Source organism: Diadema setosum, chromosome 4, assembly GCF_964275005.1.
Source record: "Diadema setosum chromosome 4, eeDiaSeto1, whole genome shotgun sequence".
In the NCBI taxonomy this organism is placed as follows: Eukaryota; Metazoa; Echinodermata; class Echinoidea; order Diadematoida; family Diadematidae; genus Diadema; species Diadema setosum.
Window position 1 is genome coordinate 5,494,613 of NC_092688.1, and position 15,296 is coordinate 5,509,908.

General features: G+C 37.7%; 1 protein-coding gene across 1 annotated transcript; it reads left to right on the forward strand.

The window, feature by feature from the left end:
- The first annotated feature begins 8,417 nt into the window (after positions 1-8,417).
- Positions 8,418-14,368, forward strand: LOC140227526 (DNA polymerase delta subunit 4-like). Its single transcript, XM_072307927.1, has 4 exons — positions 8,418-8,604; positions 10,358-10,450; positions 12,440-12,551; positions 13,943-14,368. Exons 1-4 carry the CDS (start codon positions 8,454-8,456, stop codon positions 13,965-13,967), a joined length of 381 nt encoding a protein of 126 aa, XP_072164028.1. The 5' UTR covers positions 8,418-8,453; the 3' UTR covers positions 13,968-14,368.
- Positions 14,369-15,296: the final 928 nt, after the last annotated feature.

The following is a 15,296-nucleotide window of genomic DNA, read 5'->3' on the forward strand; positions in this document are numbered from 1 at the left end:
ATATGTATATATATATATATCTATATCTATATACATGTGTGCGTGAGTGTGTTTAAACACTGTATCTATCAATCTGTCTTTCTTTCACTCTCAGTCTCTGTATTTACTCAATAATTCTACTAGAAGGTTGGATATAGTTCAATCTATTTTTTTTTTTTTACTTTGTCTTACTCTAATGCATTATTGTATGGAAAGGTAAGGGGAAATAGACAAAAACAGACAGATACCTTAAAATTCACTTGCTATACTGGTCAGTAGATAAACTGATGAGGGAAAAGGAGACACATGATAAATGCAGATTGTGAACAGACATTAAGCGGATGACTGGATGGTTAAACATGAAAAAAAAAATGAAAAAGGATGCTAGAGAATATGATTGCAATCATAGATAGAAAGTTACACAGATAGGTACATGTATATCATTTTAGACGGACAATATTTTATTTGATGAAATATGTCTGTGCGGTCACACTGAAACTTGCCTCTTCTAAGATCATTTTGCCATAATGCTGCCTGATTTCAAGGTCAGATCAACTCTACTTTTGCACCGAGGAACTGCTTGACATCTTATCACAATACAGCGCAAACTGGTGCAAAGTTCAAACTTCTCACTTGCCCCACCCCCCTCCCCATCTATGCCTTCCTATCAATGAATACAGGCTTCAACTGATGTACAAGAGTTGTATGTAATAATTATATAAGAAGTTCTATTATATGGCAAATTTTACACATTTTGCCAAGTCAAGTCAAGTCATCAGCATGGAATACAAAATTTAGGGAATTAACACTATTTCTTCAGTCAGTAGTTTTGGGAAAAATAATCATCTTTTAATGATAATAACAGTGACACAGTTGCAAGACAGGAATTTTGTTAACATTAATTTGCTAATGAAGAATCCAAATGGACTACGGAATCAGCTAGGGGATAGGCATCTCAGGGTCTCCCCTCATCCCCCCCCCCCCCACTTCCTTCTTCTTGTTCAATCATTCGTTGAATGTTTCGGTTTGTTTGTTTGTTTGTTTTTTAAAAAAGCACAGAACTGTAACAAATATCCAATACTTAATGTGTGGGGAAGGGGGAAGGATATTTTTATCATATAATCATGATAGAATATCCTCCCCATCATATCCCAAAGGAATGTGGTGGAGGGGGATCAGAGAGAACACAGATTTGAAGGGATGATCCTTGACCCAACAAGAGCAAGCAAGACATACCCCTCCCCCCCTCAACAACAACAACAAAAAAAATAAATAAATAATTAAATAAATAAATAAAAATAAAAAATCAGAAAAAAAAGATTGACTTGGTTCTCGTAGTTGTCACTGTTGCATTGACGTTCTACCAATAGAGTTTCCCTTTAATTTAAGCATATCTTAATGTGGTACTTCCTGGTGTACATCATTGTCACACATGGTTCCAATACTGTAGAGTAGTTAAAGGACAAGTTCACCTTCAGAATATATACATGTGGATTAAGTGCATGCAGCAATATAATTAGAGCACATAAGTGAAAGTTTTGGGGAAATCAGACAAACCGTTCAAACATTATGGATTTTTTTATTTATCTGTTCAGTCACTCTGCTGGATGAGAAGTCTTCTACAGCGTATGATGTCATATGCGTACATCGATATAAAAGGAAAATAAAGAGAATTTCACAATTTTTTTTTTAATAAAGTGCACACTTCCTCAATCTGTCGCTGATGTATGTTAAGGGTAATATTATTCTTCCTGCCTTCTGAAAGAGGCAAGTCGAGCATTCTTTCATTATGCGAGAAAAGTGAAAATATACATGAATTTTCTTTGTTTTCTTTATTGTTGTATGTGACATCCATGCTGAAGTAGTCTTCTCATCCAGCAGTGACTGAGCAGAAACTTCATAACCAAAAAAAAAAAAAAAAAAATCATAACTTTTGATGGCTTGTCCAATTTTCCTCAAACTCTCAGCTGCGTTCACTCAATCCACGTCTGTGAAGGGATGGTACAGTATTGGTGGAGATGAGAATTTGGCTTTTAACTTTTTTGCGAGATACCAAGAAAACACTTATAAATGATATAGTACAGAGCATACCATTGTAAGAGGAATTCAAAGTTTATTTGATGAAAATCGGGTTTGGAATGACTGAAACATCCAAAAACAAAGTAAAACAAAGCGATCGTAATAAAGTGTGGGTCCCACACTTTATTAGAATTGTTCTTTTTTGGATATCTCAGCCATTTCAAAACCAATTTTCATCAAATAAATGTTGAATTCCTCATAGAATTACATGCTCTTTCATATTTCATAAAAGGTTTCTCATTATCTCAGTAAAAAAATGTTAGAAACCTGAAACTAGGTCTCAACCAAAACTATATGGTCCCTTTAATGATATACTCTTCTACATTATCAGCTAGACGCTTCTGACTTACCGATTCATCTCTGATTTTTCACCTACTGTCAGTTGGTTCTAGTGGGTCGACGTCACCCAGTGCGTCAACGTACTACTTGTCGAATCCAGGATTCAGAGGGGAAGGTCTACTAGTCGGCAATCTTGATTGCAGATCAGGAACATACACTGTAGTACCAAGGCCAACTCATATCATCTCACTTTCGCAGTTTCACTAACAGCAGATGACGACCTGCTGCTCAGATCAGAGCCGTATAGCTCAGATCACATACGTACGCCCTCGCGGTGTCGAGAAAACTCAAGAGTATGGTCGTCTGCTGCTTCTGCTTCTTCGCAGTTTCTGTTATATAAAGTTCAAATATCTAATTGTCCCAGATCAGAGAACTACCAGGTACATCGTTTGAGCACACGCATGGCTCGTGTGGTGTACATGGTGAAGACTACTAGCGTATCCCCTGGTACATAGGTTTACTTTTAATAGCACAATGACTTCGTAACATTCCGCGTTGAATGGTTAGTTTGGCATTCAGGCGGTATGATTTCCTTGGGCAGTATACAAATAGACACTGACCAGTGGATACGATCCGACACTTCGGAATACCAAGCTGTATCGGCGTACAATAATACACAAAGTCAATGACAATGATATTGGTAATCAAGATAAATGTACGAAGCAGAAATTTAGAGTAGACACTTCCAGGAGCTGCTGAAAGGGATTATCACTTCAAGGTTCAAGGTTCAAGTAGAAACATGCTAGCGGAAGAAGACGGCAGGTATAGATACACTCATTCTTGAAACCAGGGAGGTGGGACTGACGCGAGACTATAGGCATATATGAAACCTACCATTAAACCAAAACAGCAACAACAACAACAACAACAACAACTAAACAGAGAAAAGTACTCAGTATGTGAAACGTATAACATAGCAAAGTATAAATAAGAGTATATAAAAGTATATGAAAGGTAAACATATAAAAGTATATGAAAAGCTGTTTTGGCGTACGCCATATAAACTCAACCCCCCCCCCCAAAAAAAAAAAAGAATAAAAGAAAACAAAGAAAACAAAATAAAACCGTCAACGTAAAGGACGAAACGTAACACGAAACGCAAAACTGTACATGTATGTTCACAACAGAATGACACGCGCCTTACAGAACTAAATTAGCAGCAACAGCTTTAATTGATTAATTATATTATGTTAGCGATGAAAAGTATTTGTTGTTTTAAGACTGACTGAAGACAACATCCACAACCATATTAAAAGCGTAATGTGAGTTAAATGGGGAAAGAGCAATAATCAAGCACAATCTAAGACAGGGGTAACATTCAGGGCAGGCGCTACGTTGTTAAAGTGAGGGGTCGAGTTTAGGGGAATTCATTTTGAGGATGGAGGGGGAAGACATTTTGGATAACATATTTTTGGTGCCACTTTCGGGGATAATCGACTACACAAGCACATTTCCGGGGTTAAAAAAAAAGGCGGGGTTGATCCCTATGTATATGCGCGCGCACACACACACGCACGCACACTCTCACCGTTTCTCTCTTCTTTGGAGCTGTTTTATTCTTTGTGTAGGACTAAATGCATGTAGTTAGACTGCAGTATACTTCATTTTGTTGTTTTTCTATTTTGCTGTACTTCAGTTGCTATACCAACTTGTAGAATAGCTGGTATAATTGCACTTTATACTATTTCAATTCGTAAACCATTATTATTATTTTTTTTCTGAGAGAACTTCTTTCGGTTGAGCCATATTTCCCAAGGTCTCCTCGTTCCTCTGTGTGTGTATGTGTTTGTTTGTTTGTTTTTATGTATACTTAATTCGTTCATTTTATGGACATTAATTTCCAACAAGAACAAGACATTTATATACACATAATAACACAATACCAGTACAATGTAGTAACGAAGAAAAATACCGGTATTGTGAAGTAACAGTATTGCAAATCACTTTCTGATGATACCGAATTAAAATTAAACTTTACTTAACTATGTGATTGTCATATCGGTAGGCCTATATACTTTATTTGAATTTGAGAAACGGAAGCCAAATATAGTTCAAGATCAAGTTCAAGTTGAGCGTAACAAAACGAACCCAGGAACTGACATGCATGAATCATAATTTCAGTAACTTAACATGAATTACTCAGGAGAATATTATAAAGCATTAGATACGATTAATTGAGAATACGGGCTGATTTACACAATGATTTTTTTTTTTTGCCCCTAAATTCCATATTTCTCGGCCTGTATACTTTGAAAGCTTGTTATAAACGGTCTTATTACATTTTCTTTTCATATCAACAGCAACATTGCATGTACAGGATGTAGCCAAAACTGTTCGCTTGTTTATACACTATAAAATAAAGAGAAACTTATCTTGAATTAATATTGCGTGATATTTTCTTCCAACCATTGGATAATCCCTTATGCGCAGATTTTCTTAACCTTATGTTGTCGAAATCATTTATTCCCCTTACAAGAAAACCGACTCGAATAACTGATGATGTATCTACTCTTATTGACAACATTTTTGTAAATGACTCATTTTCTGACATCACATCTGGCATAATAGTTTCTGACGTCACTGATCATTTCCCAATTTACGCCCTTGTGTCCAGTTTTATGACTGCTAATGTTTCTCACACCAACAACCCAGGTATTCGTGTAATCTCTGAATCCAACCTTAATAAACTTAGGGACAAATTAAGTTCAGAGGATTGGTCCACCGTATACAGTCAAAGCGACATTGATTTAGCCTTTGAAAATTTCATGAATATTTTAATTGCTAATTATGATTCTTGTGTTCCTCTCCGAAGACCTCACCATTCTAATTATAAGAAAGTACCACGAAAACCATGGGTTACAAAATCTCTTCTCAGGTCCATTAACCGCAAGAATAATTTTTTTCATAAGTATCGTAAAGATCCATCCCATCTAAACAAATTAAGATAATTATGTTCGTTATCGGAATATATTGACATCCATAATACGTATAGCCAAGTGAAATTATTTTTCCAGGCAGTTTGTTAAATATAAATCTGATGTGAAGAGTACGTGGAAGGTGATTAATGAGGCGCTCAAACATAAAAATAATACCGATCCTCCTAAATACATTTCAGTGGACGGCCGCCAGATTAACGACCCGGTCATTATGGCGGAATCTTTCAATGATTATTTTGCAACTCTTGGTCCACATCTTGCCAGTAAAATCCCGAAATCATCAACTGAATTCTAGAGATACTTAGGTGATAGGAATTCTCAATCAATATTTTTTGAACCTATTGCTGAAGAAGAAATTATAGATATTATTAAGAATTTGAACGATAAAAAAGTTCAGGATATGATGGAATCACAAATTTTCTTTTAAAAAATGTTTTAAGCGAAATCATTACTCCTCTTACATACATTTTCAATCAATCCTTATTTAATGGCAAAGTCCCCAATAAGATGAAGGTCGCAAAAGTTGTCCCTATCTTTAAGAAGGGACAGAAAGGTTTGGTGAATAATTACCGACCAATTTCTTTGTTGACTTCAATTTCTAAAATTCTAGAAAGGGTGGTTTACACACGATTATTAACATTTCTCACAAATCATAACACTCTGTCGGATACTCAGTTTGGTTTTAGAAAACATTACAACACAATTCATGCTGTACTTACTTTTATAGACAAGGTAGCTCATGCTATAGATAGTTTTGAACATACAATTGGAGTTTTTCTTGATTTTTCTAAAGTTTTCGACACGATAGATCACGAAATCTTGTTTTATAAATTGTGTCACTATGGAATCCGCGGGACCCCCTTAGAATGGTTTAAAAGTTATTTAACAGAAAGAAAGCCATGATTCGCAATTAAAGCCTATTTCATGTGGAGTGAGAGATTGTGAAATGAATAAAAAACAACGTTAACCTAAAAAAAATCGGAGGTAAATATTTCGCACTGAGATAAAAAGTTTAACACAAATTTTAGCATTCCATGTCTGATAGCATCATAAAGTGAGCACAGCTTGATATCCATTTCACTTATACACACTTAAAGCAATATGCATACATTACATTGTTTGTCATAGATTCCTGACATAGCTTGCTTTCCCGATCTCAAGAATCTTGTTTCGTCAAGGATAACGATATCAACCAGTCCTCCTTGCGATGGTTTCGTGGTCGTTAAGGAGGTTTTGATATTGCGAAATGATGTTAATTGACTGGCGTCCTTGTATCGATTGCCCCATTAACGCTCTTTTATGATAATAAAAATATAAAACGATAGAGTACAGGCTTAGTACAGGCCGTAGAGAATGATTTTCTAAACATCACTGGTCAGAAGAAACTAGAAACCACCCATCCCATTGTCTGGTGGATGCTCGGCTAGCTTCTGCACTCTTTTTACTCGTAGCCTTGATTCAGCGTACGCGACAACCGTAAGAGGGCGTGACACCCGTGGGTTGCGATACGCCGAGATCAGCGATGCACGTGTGAGTTGGGCGTTCATGCAATCAGCAATTTTCGCCTTCTCTTGGTTTGTCGGAATTGGCAAAATATCGTACTAAGGAAAACAAAAAGACGGAGCCCAAACTAGAGGGATGGTAGGCCCTACAGTTTTGGTTGATGTAGGAATTCAACTTTTCACCCTTTGCGAGATAGATTATTTAGAAAAAACTTTCTGAAATGTTAATAAGCATATTCTAAGAGAAATTCAAAGTTTATTTGATGAAAATTGGATTTAAATGCGACATATCCAATTATTCTCAGCTCAACCATCATGCCTTACTATGTCACCCCTCAGAGTGGACGCGAACTTACGCCTACGAGGAAGTCCAGAGTCCCAATCATTTCAATGACTTGGATAGTCGATTTAGACCCGAGAAGAAATGCCAAAGATGCCCGGTGCTCTATTACCTTTGCTAATAGAGTGACATAATACCTATTATCATCTAGGGTCTACCGTGTTCATGTAGTTGTATAATTGTCCTACCTCTCTGATACAATGGTAATTGGTTTCGTGTAATTTTTACACAGTTGCAATCTTAATTTCCTCTCTTACACTGTAGCAAGTGATAAACCACGACAAAGGGTTCAAGGGTTCAAAGTTCATCATTGTAACACAGAGCAAAATATAAATATTCATCTTTTTTCTTTTTTTGTGAGCAACCCTCGCTTGGAATCACCTCCCAGCAACAGTAATCAAGCAACAGCCCATCTCCAGAAGTTTTTAGAAGCAACATAGGGAAAAAAAAAAAACAAAACAAAAACAGCCACCTTCATTACGACTAATTATTTTCGCGCCTTCTCTTCCCGCTGCACTATACCACCTGGTCCGGCAGCGTATTAATCCAGATCCAGATCCAGATCCAGATCCAGAGCAACAAAATTGCCTCGACCTCATGGCCAACACGAATCTGAGCTCACTTTCCTAATCTCGTCATAAGACGACCTACCGATTACAATTTTGAAAGAGAAAAAAAAAATGGCAATGGAAGCTACAAATGTATTTTCCGATCACAAACTCTGGATTTCTGACTGATAAAATATTTGACGCTATATCTGGATCGAAGACACCTGAAACAGACCATGCCCCATGTTCTTCCCAGTATTGAACCATTCAAAGCGAGCTTATGATGTTAGCAGACGACGTTCTATACTTTGTAAAGTAATAGACAGATATCTGGACCGTGGTTCTCTACTGGGGGATCGTGCGAGGAGTGCAATGTCTTCCCTTCTCGAGCTGGTCGCAGCTAGGATTGACCATATTTACGTGCAGTCTCATGAGTATTTGGATAATATATCAAAATACTAATACTTTGACTACCTTGAGACACATATGAAATCATCCATCCGAGCAGAATGTAGTGAAAAGAAACTATCAAAATAAAGCCTGAACGCCACACGCAAACTACTGTCTATTACATTAAATCATGAGCATTTAAATGCCCAGCAAGTCGCGTCTTGTTTACTGTCGGCGAGCCACAAAAAAGACTGCTGCATGCGCTGCACGCACCAGCCACCGCAAGGTTTGCATACACATTATACTAGTTCCCCGAACGGCGCCACTCAAACCAACCAAAATGACGAGTAAAGTCACATCTCAACCTTTGATTACTGACAAATTCACGCAGCAGAAGTCTGCCAGTAACTCGAAAACACGAGGAAAGAAAACTCCAGGCAGGCCGATTAAATCGTCAGACAGTATCAGTAAGCATCAAACTACACAACGAGGTGAGCTCTACAATGCCAATATGCAATGCCATGAGGTACAAGAAAAGTGCAGTTCAATACTATTACTAACGTCAGATCTAGATTAACCCCAACACTGCGTGTTGGGGCTGGTCGCAGTTAGATCTAGATCTAGATCTAGTTTAGTAGGCCGTAGAGTTACTAATAGAGTCTCAGAGCTCTGATCTGTGTAAAAGTTGGTAGAAAATCTATGCGAGGAGTCTACATGTACAAAATTGCATGGTTGAGGGGTCTAGGTCTAGATATCGCGCACGAAAATTTGTGATGCTCTTATAATAGAAATTATTCCACAATCGTACCTGAATTTCTCAATAAAATATCACGAAAATGCAGAAAAATCACCTCCCAGAATCTCCTGATGATACGATGACGGAGTGGTGCGCTGTCGCCGTTTGTATGTCGGACTTAATTTTATGCGTTCAATTTCTCGGGGTATGTAAAGGTTTCGCAGCTGCCCTATGTAGTTTCATGCGTGAAAGTGTCTGCCCCTCTGCGGCTGTAACGTGCTTCGGCTTTCGTAAAATATTATAAACGATTGATCGAACAAATTACGAATTCTGTCGGCTATGAATGAGACAAGCGAGACGACACGTCTAGGCTACAACATCCTTAAAACAGATTTTAAGCTAAGGTAGGTAAATTACAAGGTAAAAAATTGGAAATTTAGTGAAAAATTTGCTTAAAAAGATTGGAAATTTAGTGAAAAATTTGTTCGAAATCAAAATTTCTTATCGGCTTCCTTCTCATGTTTAGCAGGTGTCAGGTATGTTTATTCCATGGGCGTATCGGCAAATTTTGCGCTTAGTCCCACATGTAATATTGCTTGCTATACGCAGTTTCGCTATGCGCGAGCGACCATTAAGTCCCTGCACGAGATCTAGTACCCTTACTATCTATACACGTGTACAGCAAAGTATAGGGATTCTGAGGGATTCTATTAATATCTAGATAAACACATCTACGAATGTACATACAACAACTGAAGAACCTGTCGAGTGTAACTTATATTAGACAAGCATAGAACTAGAAGAGGGTGCTCATGTGACCTGTTACATACATGTATGGATGGAACCTGAATGAGGCTGCACAGAGTTGTGAATGATGTTGAAATTACACTTATAGTGAGGTGCCCCCACCTCAACAGGGGCCCGAATATCGTCACCCTGCATAAAATTGCTACAAGTGCACTTGTAACGAAAATCTATGCCCGGGACTGTGTTCAGTACGCTTGAAACTTTGCAGGGTTAGCACAAACCAAGCAAACAGAGGTGAAAACAAAACATTTTTTTTTTTTTTTTAAATCTTATATGTGAGGAACGTACAGTTATCAGTATCACGACGGTCACCTGCACACATCTTTTAACGTGCTTCACATGTCTACAATACTGTATGGGAGAGCGGGGTGGCGAGGTGTGGGCTCCTTCCTTAGCGCACATGAATTCGGCATCGTTAGCATTTGACGACTATAGCTGCAAATTTCTGGTATCAATCATTGAACTTGTGGTTCCATTTGAATCTAAAAGGGGCAGTTGAGTTGTACACCAGGGTACCATTAGGGCCCTACATGTGTCCCATAATATCTTTCAATGGTCTTAAAATGAGCTTGATGGTTAAGTGTTTCAGTGAATCATGTTGATCTAGAAAGCATGGATTTGATTACAAACAGTGATACAGACTAAACTTAACTTCGAGCTTAATTCTACTTCACCGATCACTCCATGATTTCTCACTCCAGATGAAGTGGTAAGGGCAGATGATCTAATCAGGCAAGAGCACCTGAACAAGCTGAGGGAGTTTGACCTAGACTGGAGGTTTGGTCCATGTACAGGTATGACTTTTCCCCTTCAATTAAAAAGCTGGTTCACAAGATCTTGTACATGTATTACATGTATGTACAATGGAGATTAGGCTGATTTCAGTGCGTGCCCTCTAAAACGAGCTCTTTGCAAAATTTTTGTTGAGTGTTAAACTGCTTATAGAGGCAGAATAAATCCATAGAGAAAGTCAATTATGGAGACCAGTGACAAAAGATCAGCAACATATATAGTGAAAAATGAAGTTAACTTGAATCAATCAATTATGAGGAGTTGAGACAATACAGACCATTCTGCCATACATTACATTCTGTAGGCCTTTCAAACTAGCCATCAGTTCATATGGCAGTGTTTGTCCCTTGTAAAGTGTTCAAAGAAAAATAATGTCTATGTGTTCAATAACCTCATAAATCTACAAAATTATGAATTCTCTTCATCTGTCTTTGAGGATGCATTAGTGGAAAAAAAAGAAATCACTGTTTCCTGTATAGGAGAAAAATTGATTAATTGGTTCATGAGAAAAATGTGAATCATAATCATGCACAAAACAAATACTGTATAGAGAGGGCAGTGCATGCAATGCACTGGTCAATATGTTCGTGAACACATCAATGTTTACACATGCACAGGTCACCAATTTAAACTAGAATACTGACATTTAAATGATTCTAACAGTCACTATCTGTCCAAGTTTGCTCATACCATTATTCTAGAAGCTTTGATTTCCATTCTTGCATTCCAAATAACAAAGAATTATGTCATTGTTTTTGTAAGTGATTAGAGATGAAGAGTGGTTCAGAGTTTGTGCTTTTGCAGAAAAGAGCTCTAGCCAGAAATACTGGTTGGACAAATGGTATTTGCACCTTTGTAAATGGGAGGAAGAGCTCCCAACCACTATTTTAAAGGGGATGGCTAGTAACTGATCCGTTAACGATCCCCCCGACAATGTACAGGCATGCTAACCTGGAAACTTTGAACTGCACATTACCTGAATATGAGACCATTCTGAAGCAAATAATTTTCACACAATCAGGGCTGCCAACTCTCACGCATTGAGCGTGAGACTCACGCAATTCAACCAATTTTGACTCTCACTCTGATAAACGAAATCTCACGCTAAACCCCCAAATGGAATGTACATGACTACAAAAATAAATACATTGTATGTCTCTAAATTCTCTGATATTCCGAATATCGATATGCCCAAGCCCAAAATTTCGAGATTTTCCCGCGCGGGTGTAAAGCTTAACCAATAATAATCGTTTTCGGTTCGCGCGCAAAGACAAGCTATTGGATTACGATTGGTTTGTACCTATACCACGTGAGCGTAGCTTGTACTTTTGACAAATTACAGTACATGTATGGCTATGACGTGTGCTTTACATCACTTTACATTCACTGACTGTGTACGTAGTACGTACATAGGTACGGCCGCACAGCAGGCCGCCAGGCGCTAGCCAGGAGGTCGCTCCGCTCCCTCGCAGTGTCTCATGCCAAACTCTCACTCAATGTTGGCAGCCCTGCCCAATAGATATACAATATATAATACTCTTAAATGAATCCCACAAAGACTGGAACAATCATCCCCCAGCATTCCCACTGATCAGTTACTAGCCATTCCCTTTAACCCCATTTGGTGCAGAACACTGGATATTGGCCAACAGTTTTGGCTACCCCCGTGGGGTGGATTATAAATCTATCACGTTAAAAAGACATCTGACATTCAATGTTCCAGTGGCTTCATATCCCTCTCTCTATATGTACCTCTAGTCCCATTTCGTGTTTGTGTTTGTGTAATGACTTTTATTTCTATCCTCTTTTTTTTCTTTAAGCAGTTCCATTATGCATTTTTTTTTTTTTTTAACAGCATTGGAGAGCTTGTGTCATTTTCTGTGATGTTGTCTTGGTTATAGTTTGTGTCCTGATGTGCCATTGCAACTACTAAAAGTGTAGGCCCTACTGAATATGGGGTATATGTCTGATTTTTGTCCCGGTCTGCTCAGGAATCACTCGGCTAGAGAGGTGGGAGAGAGCGGAGAGGCATGGGTACAACCCACCCAAGAACATCAAGGACCTGGTACTGGAGCATAAGGATGATGAAGAGTATGTGCAAAAGTAAGTGTAATTCATGTTTACAACCTACATGTTGTCTTGAATGAGCAGTCTGCATGGAAGAATGTAGGCCTACATGAGAATAAGTGACACAAAGTTTGAAAACGAGGGAGAAACGTAAGTTGTCAATATTGATGTGGATGTGAATGTCGATATGAGAGATTTGGCAGTGAATTGCATGCATGAACAAGTTTAAATGTTTCTTGCAGAGAAAGCGAGCACTTTAGTCTTAACCTTGTCCCCCAAACAAACAAAATAAACAACCAGAAATATCAAGGACACAAATGTACAAAAGTACTAGCTGTCAATTCAACTTGGCTTGTGTCTATAAGGAAGTTGAATTTTTCTTAAAGAACTGACCATGCCATCATTTATCAATATGTTAAGTTACAGGCATCACACTGCAGAATTTATTATGTCGCTCTTGTTGGTTCAAGTAATGTGGCATTGATTGCCTCAGTAATCTCATGTCTACCTTCCTCAGGAATGCCATTGCTTGTGAGCATAGGCATCAATATAGGGCCTACAGTGGCGGATCAAGGGGGATCACATCGGGGGCGCATCCTCCCCCCCCCCTTATTTTTTATTTTTTTTGTGAAAACAAAAGAAATAAAAAGAAAAAATGGGGAGGCGTGCACCCTTCCCTTTAATTTTGTAAAGGCCCCCCCTCTTTACAGAACTGGATCCACCCCTGTATATGTTATTCCATGCATGTATCAAATGTTTGCGCACAATGCAACATCAAATGCACAATAAGTAGTGCCTGCAGAATGTCATATGATGCAAGTTTTGTACCCCAGAGTACCAAATGCAAAACTGTCATTTTGTCGAATTATTATTATTTTTTTTTAAAGGGCTGTATCCTGGGATAAAAGACATGAATAAAAGTACTATTTGGTCCTTTTGGGAAGAAAATGTTATTGTAAAAATGAGCTCAGCAGTGCAGTATCATCATAACATCAGTTCTCATGACAAACACTATGCTACAGATTTCAGTGGCAAACACAGACAACTGCACCACTGATTATGCATAACAAATCCATGTAAGACATAAGATAAGTAAATATTGCATATTCGTGGATTAGAATGATCTCATTCCGAAAAATTGTTCAAAATTGTAATGACATATTTTGAAAACATTTAAAAACATATACACATGTAGTACTGTGTTATCACTTTTGGTAAGAAAAATAACTTTGTGGCAGGGCTGAATTGACATCTCTGGTTATATGTATTATAGACAGCTGGTAGGTTTTGGCCTGCCATGGTGACATTGTGTAACTTATACATCTAATGAACACAAGATGGCACCGTACAATGCAGTACCCCACGGTGCTGGGTGCATACCAACAATACATTGTAATTTTTCCTGAATTTTATCTTGTCCTTTGCAGTATCTGGACTGGCTATCCAATCTAACAGGCATGATGGATGTACAAGGAAGGTACGATTCTAATTGAGGCTTTAATGACACTTGGCTATCGATCAAACAAGAAACCTGACATACTTCTGTTTACCTTGCTCATATGCCAAAGGTATTCACTTGCATAGACCAAATGCAGGATGCCACTCACTGTAACAAGTGGAAAGTGATATCCTGTATGTTTTCTTCAAGAAGAAGTTGTCAAGAAAAGGGGGAAGATAGTGTGTATATGTTGCTGATACTTGTTGCATCTGATGTTATCTAGGAGTCACATGCAGTGTGGACCCTTCAGTTTGATGCCAAAAGGAAGAAGTGTCATAATTATTAGCAGAATTTTTTCACAGTTACAGCACAGAGCAGCATCACTTTTTTTTTTCAACATCATGGATTAGAAATGCAAAATGAGTTTGATTGCAACTGATTGACAAATTGCCCTATATCAGCATCGATGCAGGGCAATTTGTCAATCAGTTGCAATGAAAACATGTCGACGGAAGAATTTCATGAATTTTGAAAATGAGTTTGCTCTACCCAAAATGTGCATTACATTTTAAACTTCAGAATAGACCTCAACCTCAGGACTTGTCTAACTTTTAATGATAGAATATCAGTAGGCTTTTGGGTGTACGTGAGCTGCTCATTCTGCTGCGGGATAATACTGTTTGTACCTGGTATGAGCGTGTGTGGGTTTAGCTGATAGAAAATCTTGAACAAGGTAACCCTGTTTATCAAATTTATTTCTCCTGTAGGCCTACAGCACAAAATGTGCATGAGGTAGTTACATCATTCATTTTATTTGCATATAGATATATGCATGACGGCATGTGCTTTGAAACATAATATAAAGTATGAAAAAATTTTCTTGTTGATTTGCTTGTACTTTCTAAAGTTTACTTTCTAAAGTATGGTACGATTTAATATGCACCTGCAATGTTTGGTATACATTTCACTGGTATTTCTTCTCCATTCTCTTTGCTGCTATTGACCACTTTGCCTGTAACTGTAACAACATAGAGTGAAGTTGTTGAATGAACATGTAGAATGTATTCTGTGACATTGTAAATAAGAATATTCATGGGATTATGTAGTTTATGAGAATAAATAATGTAAGGTACATGATGAAATGAAGCAGCTGTATTACCTTTATTACGTGAGTAGATATGCTGTAAAATTAGATTATGTGTCCATTCAATTTTCCATCCAATTTAAGTTGTATTCTGATCAAGAATCAAGAGGTTTATTATTGATACATATTTAAGCTCAAGTGATTTGTTAATAATAACTTGATTTTGTCGCAAGACAGTGGATCAAGAGAAGAAGTTAAT